General features: G+C 34.8%; 1 protein-coding gene across 9 annotated transcripts in view; it reads left to right on the top strand.

Annotated features, from left to right (window-relative positions):
• Positions 1–24,729, top strand: part of LOC128213417 (kinesin-like protein KIF2A) — a 29,851-nt gene extending 5,122 nt beyond the window's left edge. The window contains exons 2-23 of one of the 9 annotated variants that reach the window (XM_052919085.1): positions 952–1,046; positions 5,873–5,956; positions 8,251–8,346; positions 9,802–9,834; positions 10,949–11,003; positions 12,377–12,499; positions 12,873–13,023; positions 13,376–13,479; positions 13,788–13,950; positions 14,255–14,345; positions 14,633–14,702; positions 14,904–14,992; positions 15,252–15,469; positions 15,812–15,858; positions 16,315–16,403; positions 17,911–18,024; positions 18,368–18,435; positions 18,759–18,888; positions 19,167–19,268; positions 19,570–19,642; positions 21,148–21,210; positions 21,401–24,729. In XM_052919085.1, coding sequence (XP_052775045.1) covers positions 952–1,046; positions 5,873–5,956; positions 8,251–8,346; positions 9,802–9,834; positions 10,949–11,003; positions 12,377–12,499; positions 12,873–13,023; positions 13,376–13,479; positions 13,788–13,950; positions 14,255–14,345; positions 14,633–14,702; positions 14,904–14,992; positions 15,252–15,469; positions 15,812–15,858; positions 16,315–16,403; positions 17,911–18,024; positions 18,368–18,435; positions 18,759–18,888; positions 19,167–19,268; positions 19,570–19,642; positions 21,148–21,210; positions 21,401–21,480 — 2,138 coding nt within the window. In that variant the 3' untranslated portion in view covers positions 21,481–24,729. Of the gene's footprint in view, positions 1–951; positions 1,047–5,872; positions 5,957–6,161; positions 6,320–8,250; positions 8,347–9,801; positions 9,835–10,948; positions 11,004–12,373; positions 12,500–12,872; positions 13,024–13,375; positions 13,480–13,787; positions 13,951–14,254; positions 14,346–14,632; positions 14,703–14,903; positions 14,993–15,251; positions 15,470–15,811; positions 15,859–16,314; positions 16,404–17,910; positions 18,025–18,367; positions 18,436–18,758; positions 18,889–19,166; positions 19,269–19,569; positions 19,643–21,147; positions 21,211–21,400 lie in introns of those variants that run through there. The other 8 variants (XM_052919084.1, XM_052919089.1, XM_052919088.1 and 5 more) reach the window with 8 other exon arrangements.
• The last annotated feature ends 68 nt before the right edge of the window (positions 24,730–24,797 follow it).

The following is a 24,797-nucleotide window of genomic DNA, read 5'->3' as shown; positions in this document are numbered from 1 at the left end:
TGAGTACAGTTTTGAAAGCATTTTTTTTTTTGTCAGATGACTTTTACTTGGCACATATTAAAATAGTTCATGCAACTAATCTGCTTACAATACTTTCTGGGCTCAGATGTTGAACGTGCTACGTTTTCAGGTAACCCAAACACAAAACATAAACTATATGTCTGTTGGGATTGAGATGACCACAAAAGCCATGCCAGCAGAGCATAGGCCCTTTTGGGCCTCTTGTTTAAAATGCCACGATCACTTTTGACTCCTTTCCTTGAAACCAACCGTGTACAATAACATTTCAACTTTTATTCCCTAAATGAACGGCCTTTCAGCAATTGCGATTACCATCTGATGTACGCAACCTCTTATTTTATAATTGTATTTATTGTGTCAGCAGGCCACGAAAAACTGAAATCAACATGTTGAAAAGCATTAATTTATGATTTGTTAAAATAGTATTGTCACTTGCGTTTCAATTTCACGTTCAGAATCAACTATGAAGTTGTTAAAATTATGACGTTAATGACAAACTACTTCCAGTTACAGTTGGGTCATTCTATTTACAGAATGGGTGAGAACAAATTGCTGAAAGCTTTTCTTAAATGCAATTATTATGTTTTTTAACAATTCTAGAAACAAATAATTAATAATGGTGTAAATATAAGTATTGATGTGCATGATTGCTGTTATTATTGGGGAGATGAACACAGTTGGGCTGGTTAAACACTTTAAACCAGCCCAACAGTGTTCATACCATGATAATGACATCATTCACGTAGTTCATTCCTTAAATTATCATTTACAGATGTTTTCCAATTCACATTCACTTCATAAAAGACATCAGCTACATAGACCTGTGCATGTGCATCAGTTTTATTAATATGGGCACAGTTATAGCGCAAGGAATCATAATCAACATTTGAATATAATTTATGAATCATGTATTTTGTTTCTGTGTTGTAGGTCGAATCCACTCTGCTGTAATAAGTGGTGTGAATCCTGAAGCCAAAAGTGTGACAGTTGAATGGTTTGAAAGAGGAGAAACAAAGGGAAAGGAGGTATATTTACTTACCCAGTGTTCTTCTTCTGACCAACTCCTCTCTGAAGGACTCTTCAGGGACTGTACATGTATTTTTTATAATGAGGACAATTATAAGATAGAGATTTCATTTAATTATTTTGAGTCATAGAGTGCTGAAACTTGAGAAGGTGTCATAAACTATTTTATGTGGATGTTTATTTTCCATGTCATAAATACAACATTTTTTATTCTATCTTCATGAACAGTGGTCAGAATATATATTAGACCCATGTGTAATGTAAATATGGATAGTAGTCTGGTCAAAAACTGGATCACTAGGTCAAATATTATATTAATATTTCTCAGCATATTTAGGATCATATGTGAATATGGGTCATCTGAGGTAAAAAGTTAGGTCTCCAGGTCAAATCCAAAGTGAGTATTCACTCTTCGTGAAACACAGAATATTTGTCAACATGATACTTAAGACCAGTGTGATTATGCGCTTTGGTTAAAAAATAGGTCAGCTTTAATTTTGTGTTTAAGTAATAGTTCCTTATTGCACTCATAAATTCAACAGTGTTTACCCAATCTTAAAGAAACTCCGTCAGAATATTTCTCAGCATGAGATTTAAGTGGTTAAGTATGAATATGGGTAACTTGGGTCAAAAGTTAGGTCACTAGGTCAATCCAGTGTGGGTCAGCAGCATTTACTTTTTCCTTGTAAAAAAGTACATCCTGCTGCAACAAGGCATTTGTCAAAATGAAATATTTGGCTGTTTCTGAATTAAACCATTTTCTAATATAGACTAGAAAAAGATTTTTAAATAATCTGCAGGCTTAAATGGGCATGTTATGATATATTTTACTCTCTGTTAGGAATGAATGAATAATTCAGGTCTAATCTGCAATTTTACATGTTTTGTTTTTGTAAACAAATAGGTTATCATAAAACACAGGTTTCTGAAGTAATATTCTTGGCTAGTTACTCTGCTGTTTAAGTTGGTAAAACCTTCATCATCAAAGGATAAAGTACAACTATATATGTGACATGAAGGCTATACACTAACATTTGAATTTTAAAATCAACAGTATATTCTGATTACAACTTTTGAACTGAGTCATGACAGCATTGTACTCCACCTAGAATAAATAACCTCTTATTCTGATTTCAATTTAATGGTACTTTTCTACCCCAATACTTTAAAACCATTACAAACTGTTGAAAGCTTTCAGTACAGAAGATGTTATCTTTAAGCTTGTGTAATAAGAAGATTTGAATTTCTTCTACAATACAGATCAGCTTTGTGAATTGTTGTTTGGTTGGAGGGTATATTTCTGACAACATATAAGTTTGGTTTTGAACTGACTTATATAACTAGATGTAAGGGTTTATTCTGACCCTTTGAGCTCTTTCTCAACATTCTTGTATCTGGACAAAAACATTTTCATATGGTTTTTAATTTATATATATCTTAAGTGATTACACTAATGGTCTAAGAAATTGAAAGGAATCCGTTTAAAAACAGATTTTGTAATTTAGACATTTATTATCAGTAGGTGAAAATTGTAATGTAGAATGAAATATTGGAGAAATGTAGTCATCATCAATGTCAGGTGTTGAAAAGTTTATACTATTTAACTATTTTTTCGGTTGATTAAAAGTCTTTGCTCTCAGCCACACTCTGTTGACCTCCAATGTAAAGTATCCACCTAATGAAACTTGATCGATCCATCACAGTGAGCCATTTAAATAATTTTCCTCCTTTAAACTGTATGTAAACATCATCATGGCCCATTTCTGGACTGTCCTCTTATTTGTATGTTTTGATATTTAGGCCAATATATAATGATTGTCCCTAATAAACTCCCTATATGCTAAAATAGTATCACTTTAACTGTTCAAGTTTTTTATAAAAAAAACACAACATGCACAGCATTTTTGTAAATGCTATTGACTGTGAAGTTGACCCCATGCACCATCTGGGTAAATTCATCCATCAGCCTCAGACCCAATGAGAATATTAGCCTTGTAAGGTGTGGGCCATAATGAACAGACAACATGTACCAGGTAACTCTAGTTAGAGCTTGGGAAATTGCCATTCATGAAGGTGTAGGTTTGTTGAAAGAAAAGGTAGAAAAACAAGTTTAACATTATATAAATCATGTTAGTGATTCTCCCCACACTATTTTTTCCCTGTCAAAGGGCCCTTCCACCAAGTGGATAAAAGCAACTGCACAGGACCCCTGTTTACCATCCTTTCTGAAAGACTTACTTTTGTTATTGCTGAGGTCGAGGATCAAACGTGCTACCCATATATTGACAATTTTAAAAGAATCTTACCATTAGACCACAGATCTACCAATGAAAAGTAGATATGGTTGAAATATTATTTAATAGTTCCAAGCAAATTATTACATGCAATGGTTACATTTGAGCTACAGTGAGTCTGTGAACAAATTTGATAAGCATTAATGGCTTGGTACCGGTGTAAAAGATCTTAAATCTTAATATCATGTGTACATTTATGAAATGCTGTTAATTATACCCCCCAAAACAAAGTTTGGGGGGGTATACTGGAATCGGGTTGTCCGTCTGTCCATCTGTCTGTCTGTCTGTCCGTCTGTCCGTCCGTTTTTTTTTTGTCCGGGATTCATCTTTGTCGTTATTGAACAAATCTTTTTCAAACTTTCAAATATTAATGACCATGATGTAAACCTGTGCCTCCGTGGATTTGGTCAGAGTCGCATGATCCTGAGTGGAGTTGTGGCCCCTTAATGAGTTAAATTGGGCAAAATTAGCTTTGTCCAGGATTCTTCTTTGAAGCTATTGAGCAAATCTTTTTCAAACTTTCAAATGTTAATGGCCATGATGTAAACCTTTGCCTCCATGAATTTGGTGGGAGTCACATGATCCTGAGTGGAGTTGTGGCCCCTTAATGAGTTAAATTGGGTAAAATTAGTTTTGTTCGTCCTACTCCTTCGTCATTTTTGAATGAATCTTTTTCAAACTTTTAGCCATGGTGAGAACATTTGCCCCTGTGATTGTGGTTGGAATCACATGATCATGTCTCCAATTATGGCCCCTGAATAAGTTAAAATAGGCAAAAATTATACAGCTTTGTCTAGCCTAATCCTTGGTCATTTTTTCTCATTTTTTCTATAAATCTTTTTCAAACTTTCAGATGTCAATGACCATGATATGAACTGTTGAATATGTGATTTGGTGCACCTGTATTAATCAGAATGTTTGCATGGCCTTAAAAAGACCTTTAATTGATTTTGTCCTTAAAAAGACCATCAAAAGTCCTGAAGTTAGGTGCATACAGGCCTTAAATTTGTTACAATATTCGCTTTGGTGGCCTACTCCTTTGTCATTTTTCAATATATTTTTCTCAAACTTTCAGCTATCCATGACCATGATGTGAACCTTTGTATATGTGATTTTGTGCACCTGTATTATTTCCTTGGTACTCATGTGTGGGGGGGAGGTGGTGGGGGTGGGTAAACAGAAAGTGGGTTGGCAGACTGTCAAATTCACCCGTCCACCTTCATTTTGGAATATCCTGTCAGGAGTCATGACCCCTTTATGGTGAAAATGAGAGAAACAGGTTTGTTATCTCCCCTGAGGTGGGTGGGAGTGGGGTAATATTCGCTTTGGTGGCCTACTCCTTTGTCATTTTTCATCATGACCCCTTTATGGTGAAAATGAGAGAAACAGGTTTGTTATCTCCCCTGAGGTGGGTGGGAGTGGGGTAATATTCGCTTTGGTGGCCTACTCCTTTGTCATTTTTCAATATATTTTTCTCAAACTTTCAGATATCCATGACCATTATGTGAACCTTTGTATATGTGATTTTTTACACCTGTATTATTTCCTTGAATAAATGTATTGCCTTGTGCTTTCTAATGATACCATAACTAAGGCCAGGGCAAACAACCTAGACAGGGAAGGGTTGGGGGGTATTCGTTAGCCTTTGGCTTACAGTTCTAGTTATTCATGTACCAGTATGTCAGAACTGTGTGGTATTTAATTATAAATGATGAAAATAATAGGAAGTGGTTGAATGATCTGTACAAAATGACAAAGTATGCTTGCCATAAATTTTGTGGCTTACTGTGAGTCATCAACATATTTAATCAAACTTAAGTTCACTGTCCTTTTTGGGGGCCTAAATTGCATTACCTTGAGTGAAAATATTGCTTCACATAAACATTGTAATTGTGTTTATATGTTGAACTTGTACATACCACAGCAATGAGATGAAGATGTTAATTGAAATTGCCACTTTAAAAACATTATAATGTTGCTCAGATTTTAAACTTTGTACAAATTGATATTTTTGTTTGATGATTCACCTCTAGTATACTAAAAAATTTGATCATAAAATGCAATTTTAACACACAGAACTATGATAATAGCACATGTCACAGGGTTCTGAATAAGTTTCGGTTGAACTGTCTAAAAGATAATAACCAACTTATTATATATTAGTTATTGGAGTCAATACGGATGGAGTTAGGGTCTCTTTACTAAGAAATAGTTTCATTCAGGGATATTTGTCACTCCTGTGACAGCTCTAGTTCTACATAAAATTGCCTTATTTTCCCTGATTTGAAGTGGCCAAATTGCCATTTGAACCGTTCATTTTGGTTCTTATTATGAACACTGACGTCATGTGTTTGCCCTATCATTGATAAACAATGCAATAAAAACTATTTCAGTTATGAGAATGTACAACTCTTCATCAGATTCACATTATTAATATCATCATGAGGTTTGATAAAAAAGTCAATGTTGAAGCAACTTAGATATCCCCTTTTGTGCATTAAATGTTTAACTGTCAAACATCTTAATTGCAGATTGAGGCTGAGGCAATATTTTCCCTGAACCCTCACCTTGGAGAGGGCAGCAAGCCAGGAGGCCGGGAGACACACTCCTCACAGGTGGGTACAGGAATGGGCATAAGGAAGTGGTGGGGTTGGGATGGGTATTAGTCCAAGTGAGTGCAACCCTCATCTGGGAGAGGGCAGCAAGCCAGGGGGCCGGGAGACACACTCTTCACAGGTGGGTACAGGAATGGGCATAAGGAAGTGGTGGGGTTGGGATGGGTATTAGTCCAAGTGAGTGCAACCCTCACCTTGGAGAGGGCAGCAAGCCAGGGGGCCGGGAGACACACTCCTCACAGGTGGGTACAGGAATGGGCATAAGGAAGTGGTGGGGTTGGGATGGGTATTAGTCCAAGTGAGTGCAACCCTCACCTTGGAGAGGACAGCAAGCCAGTGGGCCGGGAGACACACTCCTCACAGGTGGGTACAGGAATGGGCATAAGGAAGTGGTGGGGTTGGGATGGGTATTAGTCCAAGTGAGTGCAACCCTCATCTGGGAGAGGGCAGCAAGCCAGGTGTGAGGGGGTTGGGGGAAGACACATTTTACTGGTGGGTACAGGAATCAACATTATGCAGGGGTGGGGTTGAGATGGGGATAGTCCAGGTGTAACCCTCACCTGGGAGAGGGCAGCAAGCCTAATTGAGGGAGAGAAGATGGGAGATACACTCCTCACAGAAAGATAAGGGAATGGGCAATAGGCAGGGTTGGGGTTTTGATTGGGGTAAGTGCATGTCAAACATTCACCTGGGAGAGATAAGCCAACTAGGAAGCACATTCCTCACATGTGGGTATGGTTCTGATCAATTGGCAGAGTTGGGATGGGGGTAAGTCCAGGTGTAACTCTCACCTGAGAGAGTTGCAAGCCAGAGGGCAAGAAACTCAGAGGTGAGTTCTTTTCAGGAGTGGACTTTGGATGTAATGAATTCAATTTGTTGTCTCCAAAAGAAAATTTTATGAGGGAGGTATAAAATGTAGCTGATTCTTGACACATTGGATGGTGTGGGCATAGAGGCCAGGGATACTGAATAGCTTTTAATACATGTAAGTGCTGTTGTGCGTAATGGCACGAGTTCCTAATGGACAGTGTTGAAAAGAAATGATAAGAAGATTTACATATATACATGTTGCTAGACACAAATGGTGTTTTTGTAATTAACATTGGTTTTGTTTTAACGCTTTAACTGGTTCATTCAGGTTCACCAACAGAGGCAGCTTGTCTGGGACCAGCATAATGTCTGTGTTAATGTAGTATAATTCATATAATTATTTAGTAATTTTACATTTAATGTCTTTTTAAGTATGCTTGCTAGTGAGCGATCTTGATAGAGAATGTTTTTTGTATGTGAACAAGTTAATGTTTTAATGTAGACATCAGTATTTTTGCAGTCTTATACAGCAATACTGCTTCAATTAATCACATTAGTAAAAAGTACATGTATTAGTAAAAAGTACATGTATTAGTAAATGTACATGTATTAGTCAATGAAACAGAAATTTATATTGCATTTTAATATCGAATATAAAGAAAGGTTATGCTTATTGTGTGTTTGTGTAAATTTTTTACATTCAAGTATTCTTGGTTTACATTTAAAAATTTGCCAGTGACAACAATAATTCATATAGCATTTACAATTTCAAGATCATGAAAATATAATTGCGTCAATATAGGCAATAGTAAATATTTTGATTGAAGACTGAACATTGACCTTAGTGTAGAAGGCCCCTGGAGAGATTGTATATTTGAAGTGTCATTTAGTATATCTGCATTCATTTCATGCAAAGATTGACAGGTTTATGCAGCACCACTGATCAGCTTTAATCTATACATGGAAAGGTGGAGAAACAGCTGTGTTGATTCATGCTCTATTTGGTTGATAAATAATCAGTGCTTATAAACAAGGTCACTGAAATGTTTTACTTTGATGCTTCAACATGTATTAACAATAAGGAGGCTGTTAAATACAGTCTGTTGTTATTCAAAACTCTCATCATTTACATTCGCGTTCAGAATCAATGGCAACAGAAAGTTCTGAATTTTAAAAGTTTAAAAGTTTCTTACTTAGCATTTTGAGTTGAATTGTATTTAGATCATTTATTTACATATCTTGATTTAAAAGGGATTTCAGCAGGTGGTCCAAACTTTTTGCTGCCAATAAAGATGTATTACTGTGCTTTTTGTGTTTAACAAAAGACATTATTCCATGTCCTGTAAGAAATTGTCATAAATATTCAGAACTTGTAAGTGGTTGAAGTCTGAGTGTAATCTTTTATGTTGCGTGTTACCAGATTTATTTAGAACTGCATACAACATAGTTCATTTATAATAACCCAATTACTCATCTGCACACAGAGCCAGCTGAACGATGATGACGATGAGGAATACACTAATGGTAGCGTCAGTCCTACCGAGCCGCCCCCACTAGCGGGGAAGGGGCGTGGCAAAAAGGTGGCCCCATTCTCCTTTCTTGTTGTAACCCACAGTTATCTACCCTCAGTGGTCATTATAATCATAATCATTTTAATGTGGTGTTGTGTTATGGCCTAAATAAACTTATTTTGTTTCCAGAGCAAAAAGGTACTATAAATTGGAAGTTTTCTGATATTTTGAATCATTAATTGTTATAACTATGTTATCAGAACTGACTTAAGGCATATTATGGAAACAAACCTAAGTTTATGACTGGTTGCTTGCGTTGTGTTGTAATGTAGGGCTGTGTCTAATATTTATAATCCTTGTACTATTGCTGTAAAATGATCAGGAGTTTTAGTCAAAATCAAAAAGTTTAACTTAATAAAGTTAGTGAACACATATTCCGCTCACATTTTTGTACGAAATAGAACACTTAGTAGAATATTGTAAATTACGTTGCTTTGTATTCTCACTATAAGTGGGCGAATTAGTGAGTGTTCTGCATCATTAATTGTTTGGTAATGTCCTTGTTGCCTTAATGTTAACGGTCCTTTGTTATTGATTTATACGTTTTTATTATGTTATAATTAGTATTTATTAGCTACTTTCCTGCTGCTTGATGCTTGATTTCTTGAAAACTCCCCATTTTACAGCAATTAAATTGGTTTTCAGCTAGTGCATGCATCAATTGTGCTAATAGTCAGTTATGTTTCTGCATGATAATATTATAAACTGGAAGGGTATTATACCCCTACTTCACAAAGTCAAGTGTGTGTGGGCTTATAGGAATCACATGTTTAGTCCTGTCTGTCTGTCTGGCTGCTTTCTTTTTCTATCCATAACTTTGTCATTCATGGTGGGATTTTGAAATAAATTGGCAGAAGTGACCACCTACAGAAAACGACAAGTCGCATCTAGACCAAGGTCCATAGCAACCAGGTCCATAGTTTCAAGGTCAATGTTACTAAGTGCTTAAAAACTTTGTCAGTTTTGCGATGTAGGACAACTTGATGATAGTGGTTCTTGTCTGTCCCATGACATTGTCATTCAGGGTGCTATTTAGAAATAATTGTAAACTAGGGTGACCACCAGAATAGCCACACCATTGTCTGCATGTGACAATGTCTGCCTTCAAAAAGTAGAATACTTAGTAAGACCAGTGTGTATGCTTGGGAGTCTATTGTTGATGACTTTATTACCCAGGGTATGCATGCGTCTGTGTTACTCTTAGCCACAATGTTTTGTTTCAGATAGGAGAGGTCTGGGTGATTCCCTACTTCTGTTTCAATAATATCTTCTGCATTGGAACTTTATTTAGTATACCTGTATGGTTGTAGTATTTATTTAGTGATATGTTTTGACTGTTTGTTATCCATATTTTTATGATAGTATGGTTTTCATTACATGTATAATTCACCTCAGTTTTCATTAAAGACAGCATAATCGAATATGATGAAAGTAAGATATTGATTATCCTGTCTTACGTTAAAGGGTGGTAGTGGTGGAACTGTCTCGTACAGATCGGTAAGTCCAATGGAAATACCCGCCTGCTAACTCCCCCCTCACATACAGCTTTCTTGTATCAAAAACTAACGTAAACAGAAAAAATATATGTTCATATACATCTTCAACAGTACATTCCTGAAACCTTTAGATTCAATAAAATGTAGTTTTCCTATTATAGTTTATCTTACAATTTGCCGTTGAGCACCATATTTGTGTCGCCTGTGAAGCATGGCAGGCACATAGGGATTACTTTGGCCACGTTGTCATAACACTTTAGATGCAGATCAATAACTTTTGAACAACTTGTTGTAATTTTCAAAGTAAGTTTTACATTGATCATGGTCAGTAGATGAGCTCAATATTGGTATTGGGGTCAATGCTGTAAGTCAACCGTCAAGCCCAGGGTGACCTTGACCAGTAAAATGCCAGGCCCTCTCGACAGACTACACATTGAAGGATTCGGGGAATTCAAGTCTTACAATATTTATTCTTAGTATATGTATATACAACGTTGAATATCTTAAAGTACTATCAATGTAATGATCAATATCTTAAAAATATATATTCTTTGTACTTACCAGTGGTTAAGGTTTTATAATCCAGAATTGATGCAGCTATTTGCTTATATATACACAATAATTTTAATTATCAATTTAAAAACTTTAGAGCCTCAAAACTTCAATTAAAGTAAACTTTTTGGTATTGGTATTCTGTATTGTAGCTTTGTATTTTCCATTGTTTCCTGGTGCTATATAAGTAAGCTTAGTACGGCATTTATATCAATGCAACAAGACCGCTTTATAGGTGGAAATGCAGTATAATTAGTGTTTTCCATGCATATTTGTATCATATTAGTGTACGCTACATTTTTATTCAAATAAATTGTATAGCAGATTGCACAAACGCTAAAAGTTGCTTTAAAAATAGTTTCCATGGTAATCTTTGAAGAAGTTATTAGTAAAACAGTTCTTTTACATCCTGTAGGCTACCTTGCAATACTAATAATACCATACTTGCATAATAATATGCAGTAAACCATACTAGTAAACTTCACTTGAGTGTAATATGATGTGTGTGATATATTAAACTATTAGTATAAGAAATGGTTATATTATGTTTCTTATACTTTCAGAGTAATCGAGGGACCGTAAGCAATGCCCAGGAAACTCCCCGCTTCAGCAACAGAGGTACAAAAAGCTTTTATCAAAATGTGATCCATGATTTTTAAATTAAACTGTATGTGTCTATATTATATTTCTGTTTCTATCAATGTCGTTTATTTGCTGCTTAACACTTAGCTCTCATTTAACAATCTGTGATAGTGGTGTCACTTCCTCTATTTTATATTGTATTTTAATCTCCTGATGAAAGTGTAACGCCAAATAATTAAGATACAAAAGTTTCAAAAATATACGTGTTTGTGAAAAAATATATATATTTTTTTATCTAGTATCAATTTTATATTTGAAAGATATAAAGGTTTGATGATTTTGCTTCTGTTTATTTCACAAGGAACACCAGGGCAAAAAGCAATATACTAGTTTGGCATTGTTATATTTTCATTGGTTCTAAATTTTCTCTTCCGTATTGAAAGAAACCATGTATGAAACATGTCCAAGATTATAATTATTTTCTCGAATATCTAAAATAGAAAGATGCTGGGATAAAGCAAACATGATTTTGTCTTTTGTCATAGTTTCCTCCGCATCAAAAGGTAACCATTCTGTGATGTCCATGTTCTTTTTTGAGTTTGATCTCGCCATTGTTAAGAACTTGCTTGCTTTCGGATGTTTGCCCTTGACAATTCTATGTTTACTAACAAATGTTCTTACATTTTTGTTAAACGGCTAAAATCATTAAAACTTATCTTCCCAACCCTCTAAATCACCATCGCTTTGTGATTATTGACGCACATAAATTGATTCACTGTTTCTTCAAGTGTGGATCCACGTACCTGCTTTTTCTCGGGAATATATAAATTATTCATGACAGAATTGCTTATTTCTTACAAGAGTTAATAGAATTGTGCAGATCTTGTGGACCATAAACTGTGTTGGACTGTTGCTAAACATGTTGTTTATACTTGTGTTGTCACTGTGCATTAATTATAGAGAAAAGGAATGCCTATGGATCTTGGCTTAGAAGTTGGTAAATGAAATGTGTTGACAAATCAACTTTTTCCTTGCAAATGTTTCATGTTCTTATAGACTTTAAAGTTTTCTTTCAGATTATTTTCAAAATATAATGGCCTTATTAAAATATTATGACATTTGTGCAAAGCTTAATTGTTTGGATGAATATGTTTTTTTAAGGAGTGTCATTATGTAAAGAAAGTGTTAACCTGAAACACAAACTCCCATCTTCAAAATGTCTGTCACTGAAACAGGCGTTGAACATTCATTTGCTTCATTTGCTTCTTTGTTACTAGTTGAAAGTCATTAAAAGTTAATAAAGAATATATTAACAGTTGACGATTTCTACTTCAAGAAATTACTTATATTATTTATAGTACAACATTTTAAATAGCTTCTATTGCATGGTATTTCCCCTTTTATAGCAGGATCAGCGCGTTCCCGTCAGAGCTATGCAACAAGGCCTCCAGCCACCCAACAGAATGGCCAGGCGTCTAACGGCCAGGCAGAGGTGGCAGAGGTAGCCAAGAAGCCAGGAATACCAGTACCAGGTATGATTTACCGGTCCTATTGAATAATTGGAGAAAGTTCTAAAGCTTAATATTCCGTTGCAAAATAAACGAAAAATGGCTTAAAAAAAGATCCTTCATGCCATATATTAGGTTATCACAAGGGGACAGTTTCATTGAAGGATGTATTCTTTAGGTGAAATTATTTTGTTACATGTTTTTTTTATTTTTGATATTTTGCTGTATACTTGAGGGGAACTCATTTTTGTCAGTATCAAAATTCCAAACAATGTCAGTGAAATGGAAAAAAGAATGTGTTGCTGTCTGTGATGACCCTTTAGATTTATTTCTAACATCTTTTAAATATGAAACCATTTATGTCAAACATTTGCACCTCTCATTTCTTGCATTAAAGCTGACCGGCGGAAATCCAATTGCGTGAAGGAGGTTGAGCGCATCGAGCAGCGTCGCAAGGAGCGTCGGGACAAACAGGTTGCGATCAAGGAACAGCAGGATGTTGAGTATGACACCGGAGACCCCAACTGGCAGTTCGCTGCAATGATAAAGTATATCACACTGTGATCAAATTCTATTATAAATGATAAGATTAAATTATGAAACTATTTCTGAGAAAGTTCTCAATTTCTTCATGGAACTTGATTGAATTAATAAAGAAAACTTCAGTGTTGCACTATATATACTTTAATTCCTATGCTTATAATTCCGCATAAATATAATCATACATTGTACATTTGTTGTGAAGAACCAGCTTTATTCTGACAAAGAAGAATTTGAATATCCTGTGATATAAAAAACAAATTGAATAAGGATACCATTTTGAATCTTTAAATATTTAGTGAAAAATCACTTGTATTGTATATTTTTTGATTGTCTTAATACACTGAGTTTGTATATTAGGGAGTTTCGAGCCCACCTGGAGTACCGGCCCCTGACATCCTCAGACCCCATTGTGAACCATCAGATAAGTGTCTGTGTACGCTGTAGGCCACTGAACAAAAAAGGTAGGTAGAAGTAATACATGCAGAAGTGATGTATGAATAATTACCAACTTCTTAACCTTTACTTTAAGGCAATGCAATTTACTTCTTAATAGAAGAATAAGGTTGGAAGAGACAAACTGTATGAACTCCATACACAAATAAACTGAACTTAAAATGTCTTTGCATTTTGTGACCTCTTTGCCAACCCTAAGAATAAATGATAATTTTGAAATAAAAGATTTGTATAACATGCCAGTTACAGTCCTTGTGTGTTGTTATTCAAATTATTTTAAAAAAATTTCACAGAAGTGCATGTTTCTGTATTTCAGAATGTGCGAAGAAGGAAGTCAATGTTTTAACTGTACCTAACAAAGAAAATGTGATAGTCCATGAACCCAAAACTAAAGTGGACCTTACTAAATATTTAGAAAATCAAAACTTCCGTTTCGACTATGCTTTTGATGAAAATGCTACAAATGAAATTGTATATAGGTAAGTCCAAACTGATGTTATTTTATTTGTGCAACTAAGAATTAGCTTACTACAAACATAAAATAGCTATTGTGAAATAAGAATAGTAATTTATTTATAATTATATTCAATGTAACTGCAATGGATGCCTCAGTTGTAAGATGTATGAAAACCTCTCGTATGAAGTGATAGCTATACGAGGAGATATTTTAATACTGTGAAGGGAACAAGGAACATCAGCTTGTATTGAAGGAAAGTCTTACGGTACATTGGCCACAGTTATGTGCACTTTCATTAGAGTTACCAATGGTTGTATGATTTCCAGGTACACAGCAAAGCCGCTTGTTGACTGTATCTTTGAGAGCGGGATGGCAACATGCTTTGCTTATGGCCAGACTGGTTCTGGTAAAACGCATGTGAGTACTGACTGGTTATATGATATTTTGAAAGATACAAGAGCAAGAAACTAATACTAGTGAGACTTGTTTAAGTAAAAAATATAAAATAATAAATGTCAAGTGGTCTGTCATGACATTGGAGTAAGTTGTTCCACTTATTCATTGTCAAAAGTCAATTGTTAACACCAGTGTTTCGTTGAGTATGTGAATTTTTAAAGCCACATATATTCATCATGTAGATGAAATGCTGCTGCTCTTACTTCTATTCTAGGATATGCACATTGACAAGGATTGTTCCATTTCAGACAATGGGAGGGGAGTTTACAGGGGGCCGGGGTCAACAGGAATGTGCAAAAGGCATCTACTGCCTCGCCGGTATGCAATATATAGCAGTGAAGAGATCTATTGTAAATGTTGTTGTCATTAAACTGAAATCTCTTTCAAATCTTGTCTAACTTCTACTTTTCAATAATAATGCTTAAGAAATTTATTGACATAGACTTTTAGCTGAAATTTGTTGACAAAATACTGTGTTATACCAATTAGATGATTTTATTTTGATTTTATTTTTTCCAGCGAGAGATGTTTTTAAATTATTACACACAAAATTTAAGAAGGCAGATTTGGTTGTTGGGTCAAGTTTCTTTGAAATCTACAGTGGAAAGGTATGTGCGCTGATGGTCTGCCCTACATTACAATAAGTAAATGCTTTATTTAAACGCAGTTCCATCTAAAAGTCATAACATTTCAAGACATTAAGCTTTCTGTACATTCAGCATTTCTTTGTTTAACAACCGGAAGTGTCCATCCTGTCTCATATTCATCCATTATCAGCTGCATTTGTTTAAACTGCAATACATTTAGGATTCAGTATGTTTTGCCTTACTGTGTCACTTGATCATTTCCATGAATTGTTGCCCACAGGTGTTTGACCTATTAAACAAGAAGCAGAAGCTGCGTGTTCTTGAGGACCATAAAGGTCAGGTACAGATTGTTGGCCTGAAGGAAGAGGTGATCACGAGTGCAGACGACGTTCTCCGCCTCGTTGCGCATGGCAATAACGTACGCACATCTGGTGTTACCTCCGCCAACCAGCACTCATCTCGCTCACACGCTGTGTTCCAGATTATCCTACGAAAAAAGTGAGTACCTTGTGACTGACCATACATCAAATGCAATATGACCAAAACCTAAGATTTTTTAGACATGTGAACATAATTTTTAGACATTGTTTTCTAAGGAACATAGTCAATTGATATGTTCCCGAATTGCCTGATAAGAAAAAATATGCCGTTTACACTAATAATTAAAAAACAGTACTATACTTGCATCTTTTGTTTAAAAACCACTAGCATTGAAGGTTAAATTAAATCTGCTATGATGTCCATTATGCCTGTAATTAATGTGTATCTAGTATGTGACTTCCCAGTTATATGAGTATAATGATATTTTTATAACATGGGTATACAATTGATTTATTTCAGGAGTACGTCCAAACTGCATGGAAAGTTCTCCCTTATAGATCTTGCAGGTGTGTATTCATTCAATTGCTGCTATATAATGTATTACTTGCTAACAAAATGAAAGCAATAAGTAGCTAGACCATGTTAGGTGTGCATGCCCATCATGTTAGACAGTCTGTAGGCATTCTCCCCCTGGAAAACATTTGATATTGCCCAGAGAAGTGTTTTCCAGCATTTCAAATACTATAAAATAAGGTGCCTTCTAAGGTCTGCAGTGCCTATGTAATGCTATCAAAGAACTTCGTCTTGTTCTTAAATCTGACCAAGATCAAAACAAGGTGTTTTGGTCACTTTAAGAGGAAATATGTGTCTGAAATGGATTCTCAACACATCATGATCAAAATGATACTATTCTACCATAGGCATTTCACCCAAACTATGCCTTTTCTTCTGTAGGTAATGCAAAGGATACTATATTTTCATACTGAATTCTCCAAAATAATACTAGATGTGTTTTTCTAAAGGTAATGAGAGGGGTAAGGACACGAACAGTTCTGATAGACAGACAAGGATGGAGGGTGCAGAAATCAACAAGAGTCTTCTAGCCCTCAAGGTACATATGAATACATGTACACCATAGAGTGTGGGCTAATGTGCTTCTTATACCTCACACTATAAACAGGGTCCATATCGGTTTGAGTCTGATTTCAGACTCGCGCTCAGAAAACTGAATTCTTAAATGATTCAAAGTATCTATTATATAACTAATTTTGACTGTTGGTAGGACAGATTATTTGTAATATATACGTTGGTACATCCTTTTTTACAATCTTTGCTTCTATCATAGCATTTTTATGCCCCCACAAAGTGGCGGCATATAGGGTTGCCCTTGTCCGTACGTACGTCTGTCTGTCTGTACGTACGTACGTCCCGAAGATTGTTTCCGATCTAATTCTTGAAAACCGTTTGTCCAATCCTCACCAAACTTTAAACACATGTTTGTGACCATAATATCTTGATCAAGTTCGATAGTCATGGAAATCGCTTTAGTCATTTAGGAGTTACGGCCCTTTTTTGCCAAAAATACTTCAAAAATATATGTTTCCAATCTAATTCTTGAAAAGTATGTGTCCAATCCTCACCAAACTTTACATACATGATTGTGACCATAATATCTTGATCAAGTTTGATAGCCATGGAAATCGCTTTTGTCATTTAGGAGTTACGGCCCTTTATTTGCAAAAAAAGACTTGAAAAATACGTCCCGAAGATTGTTTCCGATCTAATTCTTGAAAACCGTTTGTCCAATCCTCACCAAACTTTTAACACATGTTTGTGACCATAATACCTTGATCAAGTTCGATAGCCATGGAAATCGCTTTAATCATTTAGGAGTTAGGGCCCTTTATTTCCCAACAATACTTAAAAAATATCTTATCCGATCTTATTTTTGAAAAGGATTTGCCCTTGTGCAGATTATCCTGAATAATCATTATGGCTTATTTTCTGTGACAAAAAATCGAAGTGGGGGCATCCGTGTCCTATGGACACATTTCTAGTTACAACATATTTTAAATTTAGCCACAAATTTAGACTAAAGACCAAAGTGAATTCTCTGCTCTTGTTGAAGCTGCACTCTCACAGATAGACTGTTTTGACAAACCTTTTTTTTCTATTTGTCTTGGAATGAACCAATTTTTGCGTAAATATCTGTAAACCAGTGGTATAAGACAGGTGACAAAATATTAGATCGCAGGTTTTCATATTACGTTGGAAAATTAATGTTTTATGGCTGAAAGCGTCACTGATGGTTTAAGAAAAATGCACAAAACATCAATTTTTTTAACTTAAATATGAAAATTTGCAATCTGATTTTTTGTCAGCAGTCTTATATCACTGGTGTCCATGCACTTTCGCATAAATTGGCTCGTTCTAAGACAAATAATTAAAAAAGTTGTCATAACGTTCAATCTGTGAGAGTGCAGATTTAATCCTTTCATTGTGTTTTAAGAGTTCCTTTTATATTCCAAATTGAAATTAGCTGAAAAGATTGAATTAAATGAAAAAGATGGAAAGACTTGTACATATCAACTAACATAAACCTGACCTTCTTTTCCTAGGAGTGTATAAGAGCATTGGGCAGAAAGGCTGGAGCATACTTGCCGTTTCGAGCAAGCAAACTCACTCAAGTGTTACGAGATTCCTTCATAGGAGACAAATCCAGAACTTGTATGGTATGTTACTGTTAATCATGTTTTTCATGGAGCCTTTTCATCTAGAACCTTTACATATTGGAATAAGCAGAGATGCAACAGTGCTGCAGGACATTTGAATGTGACAAACTGAGGGACAAATTCCCCATGTCTCTATTTCTTTACCCAAAATGGGGATTGAGAAGTATATGATAATTGCTCTTATGGTATAAGTTGGTCACAGTAAAGCATGGTTTAATTCACTGATGTAACAATTTTTCTGTTGTTTTAAGGACATTGAGTATGAGCTGTTTTATAAATTCATGTACACAATATTAAATTCTCATTTTGTCAGAAATTACATACTATTAATATTATGTTTCAGATTTCCATGATTTCCCCGGGAATGGGCTGTTGTGAGCACACATTGAACACGCTCAGATATGCAGACCGGTGAGAATACTCATAAGTTGCCTTTTATTGCAACTACCTTAGACTTAAAATAAAGTAAATTGGGAATGTCCTTTGTATGGAAGACATGATTAATATACAAAGACATAGGTGGAATACTTGTGCTTCAGAAATATTGTCTGGCTTTGAGCAAGACCTTTAAGACCTGCACTGCAGAAATATTGTCTGGGCTTGCTCAAACTCTTATTTTGTCATCGTTGGGCTTGTTACAATTTCTTAAGTGGAGTAGAAATATGAGCATTCTGGTCAGATGATTCAAATGTATGGTACAGTGAATGTACAATCATGCCTTTTTGGTGTTTCAGAGTAAAGGAACTGGGTCCAGGGGGACGGGTGGAGGGTAAGCCGGCAGAGATTGACCTTTCTGACAACTACAACAACATGGGGGCCATGTCACCACAGAACAGTGCCCTTGCACTACTCAAAACTGCTAATGTAAGTAGCTGCATCAGTTAGGGTTAGGATGATTTTTGTTAGTACATCTGTAACTAATAAAAAAATGTCACTGCATTTTATTTGGTTTCATCTTCAATCACATGTATACATTACTGAATACTTACATGTTTGGTGTCAATTTTATCAAACTTAAGAAAATACTTTCGTAAGTGATTTTGTCAGTGCATATGTACATCAATATCTCGCATGTGTTTGTAGAGTGAGGGAAGCTGGTAATATATTTTTAATATAAACATATTTGTTTGCCTCCCTTGCAGCAAGATGAGGTAACGGATGAAATGATGACGTTCCATGAGAAGGTGAACCACATGCAGGAACTGGAAGAGGAGATCATTGACGACCACAAGTCTCTTATTGATGTAAGTACAGTTTATCCACTCGGTCTTAAAGCCCTACACAGCATGTGGCTGTCATTGATGTATCCCTCCCCGTGAAATTAAAGCCTTTTGATGGTAAAAAATAACTTGAAGCTTTGAATGACTGGAGAACTCAGTGTTATAGAGTAGATTAATTGAAAGTATTTCAGTTTACATCTCATTGTTGGAAATTTAATACCAAAATTCTGATTGCAGCCAGCATTTACTTGCTGTCTCCTCATAACGCATTGTTTTACATGTGTATATTATCACCAATTCATGAATGAATTACTGTATTTTCTAGAGCTCTCAAAAGTGGCTGACGGAACAGAAGAAGTTACTCAAACAGTCTGATGAAGTGGACTACGATGTCGAAGGTAGATGCCCTTGTCTTCTTAAAAAGATTTGTAATTCATGCCAATTTGTTTTTGCTTTCATTTAGATGAAAGATGAACATTAGATTTGTCTACATGACTGATGTCCATTGTGAAGAGCCTTAATAAGAGCTCCAGGTGGAGCTGAATCAGGGTCCTCTTACATGAGAGGCACACAGCTACATGTATACTACCAGACAACTCATCTTCATCTTCTTTTTTACTTCAATGGTGAATGTAAATAAAAACATGCAACTTTAATGGTAGTTTTTAGCTCGACTATTCGAAGAATAAGGAGAGCTATACTACTCACCCAAGCGTCTGAGTCTGCGTTGGCGTCACACCTTGGTTAAGGTTTTGCATGCAAGCACCTTTAAATCAATATCTCAGTAAATACATCATGTATTGCATTGAAACTTTAGATATGTATTCCCAACTATCCAACCTACTAAATTAATGAAGTTAGATAACACTTCTTTGAATTTAATGCAAATAATGGGCCTTTATTATTTGACTCAGAAATTCTGGTTAAGGTTTTGTGAAGGTTAATATCTCAGCAACTACTTGAGGTATTTCATTGAGACTTTATACAATGGTACTCAACCATCCAACCTACTTATTTAACCAAGTTAGATAACTCTAGTTTGCATTTAATGCAAATAATAGGCCTTTATTATTTGACTAAGAAATTCTGGTTAAGGTTTTGCGTGCAAGCACACATAGGTTAATATCTCAGCAACTGCTTGATGTATTGCATTGAGACTTTATACTATGGTACTAAACCATCCAATCTACTTAAATAACCAAGTAAGAAAACTCTAGTTTGCATTCAATTCAATTATGGCTCCTTTTTTATTCGACATAGAAATTCTGGTTAAGGTTTTGCATGTAACCACTTTTAAGTCAATACCTCAGGGAATACATGATGTATTGCATTAAAGTTTTACACACAGGCTCCCAACCTTCTTATTTAATCAAGTAAGATAACTCTATCTTTCATATTATATAATTTTTATATTATGAAACTTAGAAATTCTGGTTAAGGTCTTGCATGTTAGCACACATAGAATAATATCTCAGCAACTACTTGATGTATTGCATTGAGACTTTATACAATGGTATTCAACCACCCAACATAATTGAATTACCAAGTTAGATAACTGTATTATGCAAATAATAGCCCTAAATTATTATTAGACTTAGAAATTCTGGTTAAAATTTTGCATGTAACCCCATTATGTTAATATCACAGCACACCATGTCTTGCATTGAAATCTAATCTAACAGTGATCCATTCATGTTTCACTAAAACTTTTCAATCCTTACACCGAAAAGCGGCGGAATAGACGAGCGCGCTGTCTCTGTGACAGCTCTTGTTTTAGGTTAAGATCATTTGAGGACTTGAAAACACACATATAACTGTTTATCACATATAGGAGAAAATAATAATTTGTATGGCTAGCTGAAATTGTGTAACCATCTTATACTTAAGTGTTTTTTTTCTGCAGCATATGCAAAGCAGCTGGATTCCCTGCTTGGAAAGAAAATAGATGAGCTTGTTTTATTGAGAGGTTAGAATTTAAAAAAATTGCTTCGATTTAAAAGCAATGTAATTGCCTTGTGAGTATATGGAAAATGATAAATTATATCCCAAAATCTTAGAAGAAGGTATTTTGATTTTATTTGTGTTCTGGATTAATTTCTAAATATGATTAACTGCTTAAATTACTGTTTCTTTTAACTGCTGTGTGCCTGTTACAGAGAAGGTGACCAATTTCCGTAAGGATATCCAGGAAGAAGAGACACTGAGTAAAAACATGAAGGCTGGCAAGAAGAAGTGAGAGAGGCATACATGCCGCCAGCTGACACCTTCCATCGTACCCATGCACAATCCACACAGCATAATGTGATCGCCTACTGCAGTGTATTCTTGCCTATTGGTGTCCTACTTGACGCAAGGTTTTGTCTGAAGTCCATGTGATATATATATATACTGAAACTTTGAGTTTTCTGTATATACTGGTCCAATAGGATGTTAATGAATGAAAGGTATTTAAATGTAAAAAGCAATGTTGTGCATTACATGTTCTTAGCTTTTTTAAGAGGACCAACTGATTATGCTTTTATTGCAAACCTCACAGCAATAACATACATGTAGCAATTGTCTGTACAAGAATCTCTCATGTAATCTTGCATCTGAAAGTTTGTTGCAGATTCAGAGTATGATAGTATTTATATTTGTGTGGATTATATGAGAACTGTTTATCAAAGAATGAAAATGTACAGATAGATTTAGTAACTGTAAAATGCACCATGTAATGGTCTCTTTCATTGAGACTTAACAAAAAAATGTCCGTGTTCCTTTTACATGCTGAAAAAATAAATCAGGCCAGGTACGTAAGGAAGGGACAACATTTTATTTTAGAAATTATTTTATTCTGCACAAAGTATTTTGTATTGTTTACATACCTACACATTCTGACATTGTTGCTGTCAAGAAAGTAACATGATCAAGTAAATTGTATCACTTTGTTCAAACAATAGTGCCAGATGGCTTATACTTCCAATAAGAATTCTTATTCTTATTTTATATACTTTCCAATTTTATTTATTCTCGGGACTTAAAAACAGTCTGGTAAAACCACAGTCATCTTTGTTTTGCCTATCCAAAATACAAAGCAAAGTCCCATGTTGAATGATATACAAAAGATGATGGTTAACTGATAGGAAATCAAATAATTAATTTGAAAGAAATCTCTAAAATATGAATAATTTCAGTGTTGGTCATTTGATAAAACAACTTGAATTAAATCCTTTGTTCATGTTCGCTTTAGATTGATGTAATATGTGTTTTGAATACAGCCCCTCTTCCAAATGAATGATCCAATTCAGGGCCTTTTACTCTTCTTTGCCGTAGCCCATATCTGTCTACTACCCCAAGGGCCAGACCCTGGGTAATTTCCATAAATAGCCTCTGAAACCCCTATTTTCAATTATTTTTTTTATGAATCTCTGGACTCATTAAATTATATTTCTAAGTGATTTATTTACAGCTTTATTGATATTTTCCTCCATTTGTTCTCAAAATGGTTGAAAAGTACTCTTTTCCTCAAAACTGAAAAAATCACTTTTTTCCACACGAAAAGGGCTAGGGTGTCTGCCCATAAGTGGTAAAGGCCTTGCAATTGTCGCCTTATATTAAGATTAATGTTTAGATTAATGAAATATGTGTTTTGAATACAGTTAATGGCCCAATTTCGAACATGATCAAAGTTTCTAGAAGAAAGAAACACATTTTTTTCACTGCTGATTGTTTCCCTTAAAATTGTTGTTTAACAAATGTCTCGTATATATAAAACACAGATCTTTGGGTGGCCAGTTTTTCTTCATGTACTAATGTTATGCTTCTGATATTCAAAGTAATTTCTGTGTCCATACAATCTAGTGTAGACCTCACTCACTTCAGTATTATTGTTGTAATCCTGTATATACGTTGATCATTCATGGCCTGTTGTCAAGGGTACTGTGATATTGAAACTTGCTGGTGAGATGACTTAATGCTCGCCAGTTAGCTTGTACCGTAATAATTTCCAAGATGCAAATGTTTAATTTTAAAATATCTTAGTTTATTCTATTGAATGCCTCTGTCATATATGATAAAACAAACATTTCAAGATTAAATTGTTTGAAAGAGAACAAAAATAAACCTGGCTTTTCTTACTATAAATTTGTGTATGTTCTAACTGCACTGATAGCGATGTGCATTTGTTTGGACCCCTGTACTTCCATTATACGACAAGTTGTCTGTCTTTAGACATACTAACACATTTACTTATTGTATTTATTAAGTGTACCATATTGATGGCTGAACTTTTTACCATAGTATAAGTTAATCTGCGTTTTCATGTAGGAAAGATGTGAGATATATTGTGTTTTGTTTATAAATGGCACTTATATATGTGGTGTTGACAATAGTGAGCTTTGTGTCAGAGAATGAAATGGTAGCTGCTTTGACATATACAGGCATTTTTTTATATTGTAGATAGATGAATATTTATAAGTATGTCTGTAAGCACATGTCTGTTCATGTCATTCTCACATTTATATTTACTTTAATATCCTGTAAATATATTTTATGCGGTCTGTCATTTAGATAAACAACATGTTGTCTGTCTGCCATGGCTTGCTCACATAAAAATGTCTATCTATATTTGTCATAAAGATGATTGATAAATGCTTCAAAATAAAATTCATTTATTTTAACCAATATTTGTTATTTTTAATTAGATTATATAATTAAACCTCATTCACAGTGCTATTTATCTATTCCATAAACTAACCTGCAAGTCTGATTTTACTGTCACTATTAAGTAGTCAATGACAATTAATGTTTTTTTTTCATTTCTTTTTGTTTCAATTATCATATATTTAAACAATTAATGATTTCAATCTTTAGTTAATTGTGTTCGAGACAAATGTAAATGTTTGGTTGTGATTAACTACCCAGTAGCTTATTTAGGGCATTTCTCTCATTACCTGTGGCTAGATCATTCATCACATTTTCTCGCTCCTTTGTACAGGTGCATTTTAGGTTTTGTTTTGTAATATTTTGATTTTTTAATGACACTAGATCTGCTTGTTGACCCTGCCTTACATGCATACCTTTCAGATTATTTCTTGAACAAATGCTTTGACATTTTACTATGTATTATAATCTGATTACTGTTTCTTGTCCATGGTTTTACAGTGGTTGATGCCTTTTAACTAGTTGATTCAACTAGACGGTGAAAGTTTTCTTTGAATTTTCAACAATCACATAGTGTTGTTCCCAAGAAACAGAAGATAATATTACTCGACTCTCAAACAGTGGAGTGTCCTTTGGTAAATTTTGTACCTTTCGCACATGTGACAGTAATCAGATTAGTTGTAACAATGAACTAAACAGCTAAAACTTTCTGTGATTGTATGTTCTGAGCTTTTGATTTGGTTTTATCTGCCATTTGAACTATGATACTGTACTTCTATGTTGCCTGCTGATAGTCCTGCTTTCCTCCGGGACCAGCTCTAAGAATAATAAAATACAAAATGTCCTAGAATGTGTTGTTGTGTTATCTTCTCATCAGTAACAAAGCAACCCGGGAATGCATAGCAGTTAGTT

The sequence above is a fragment of the Mya arenaria genome, chromosome 13 (genome assembly GCF_026914265.1).
Source record: "Mya arenaria isolate MELC-2E11 chromosome 13, ASM2691426v1".
NCBI classification, from domain to species: domain Eukaryota; kingdom Metazoa; phylum Mollusca; class Bivalvia; order Myida; family Myidae; genus Mya; species Mya arenaria.
Note: the sequence above shows the minus strand (reverse complement) of the source record. Positions and strands in the feature narration are given on the sequence as shown.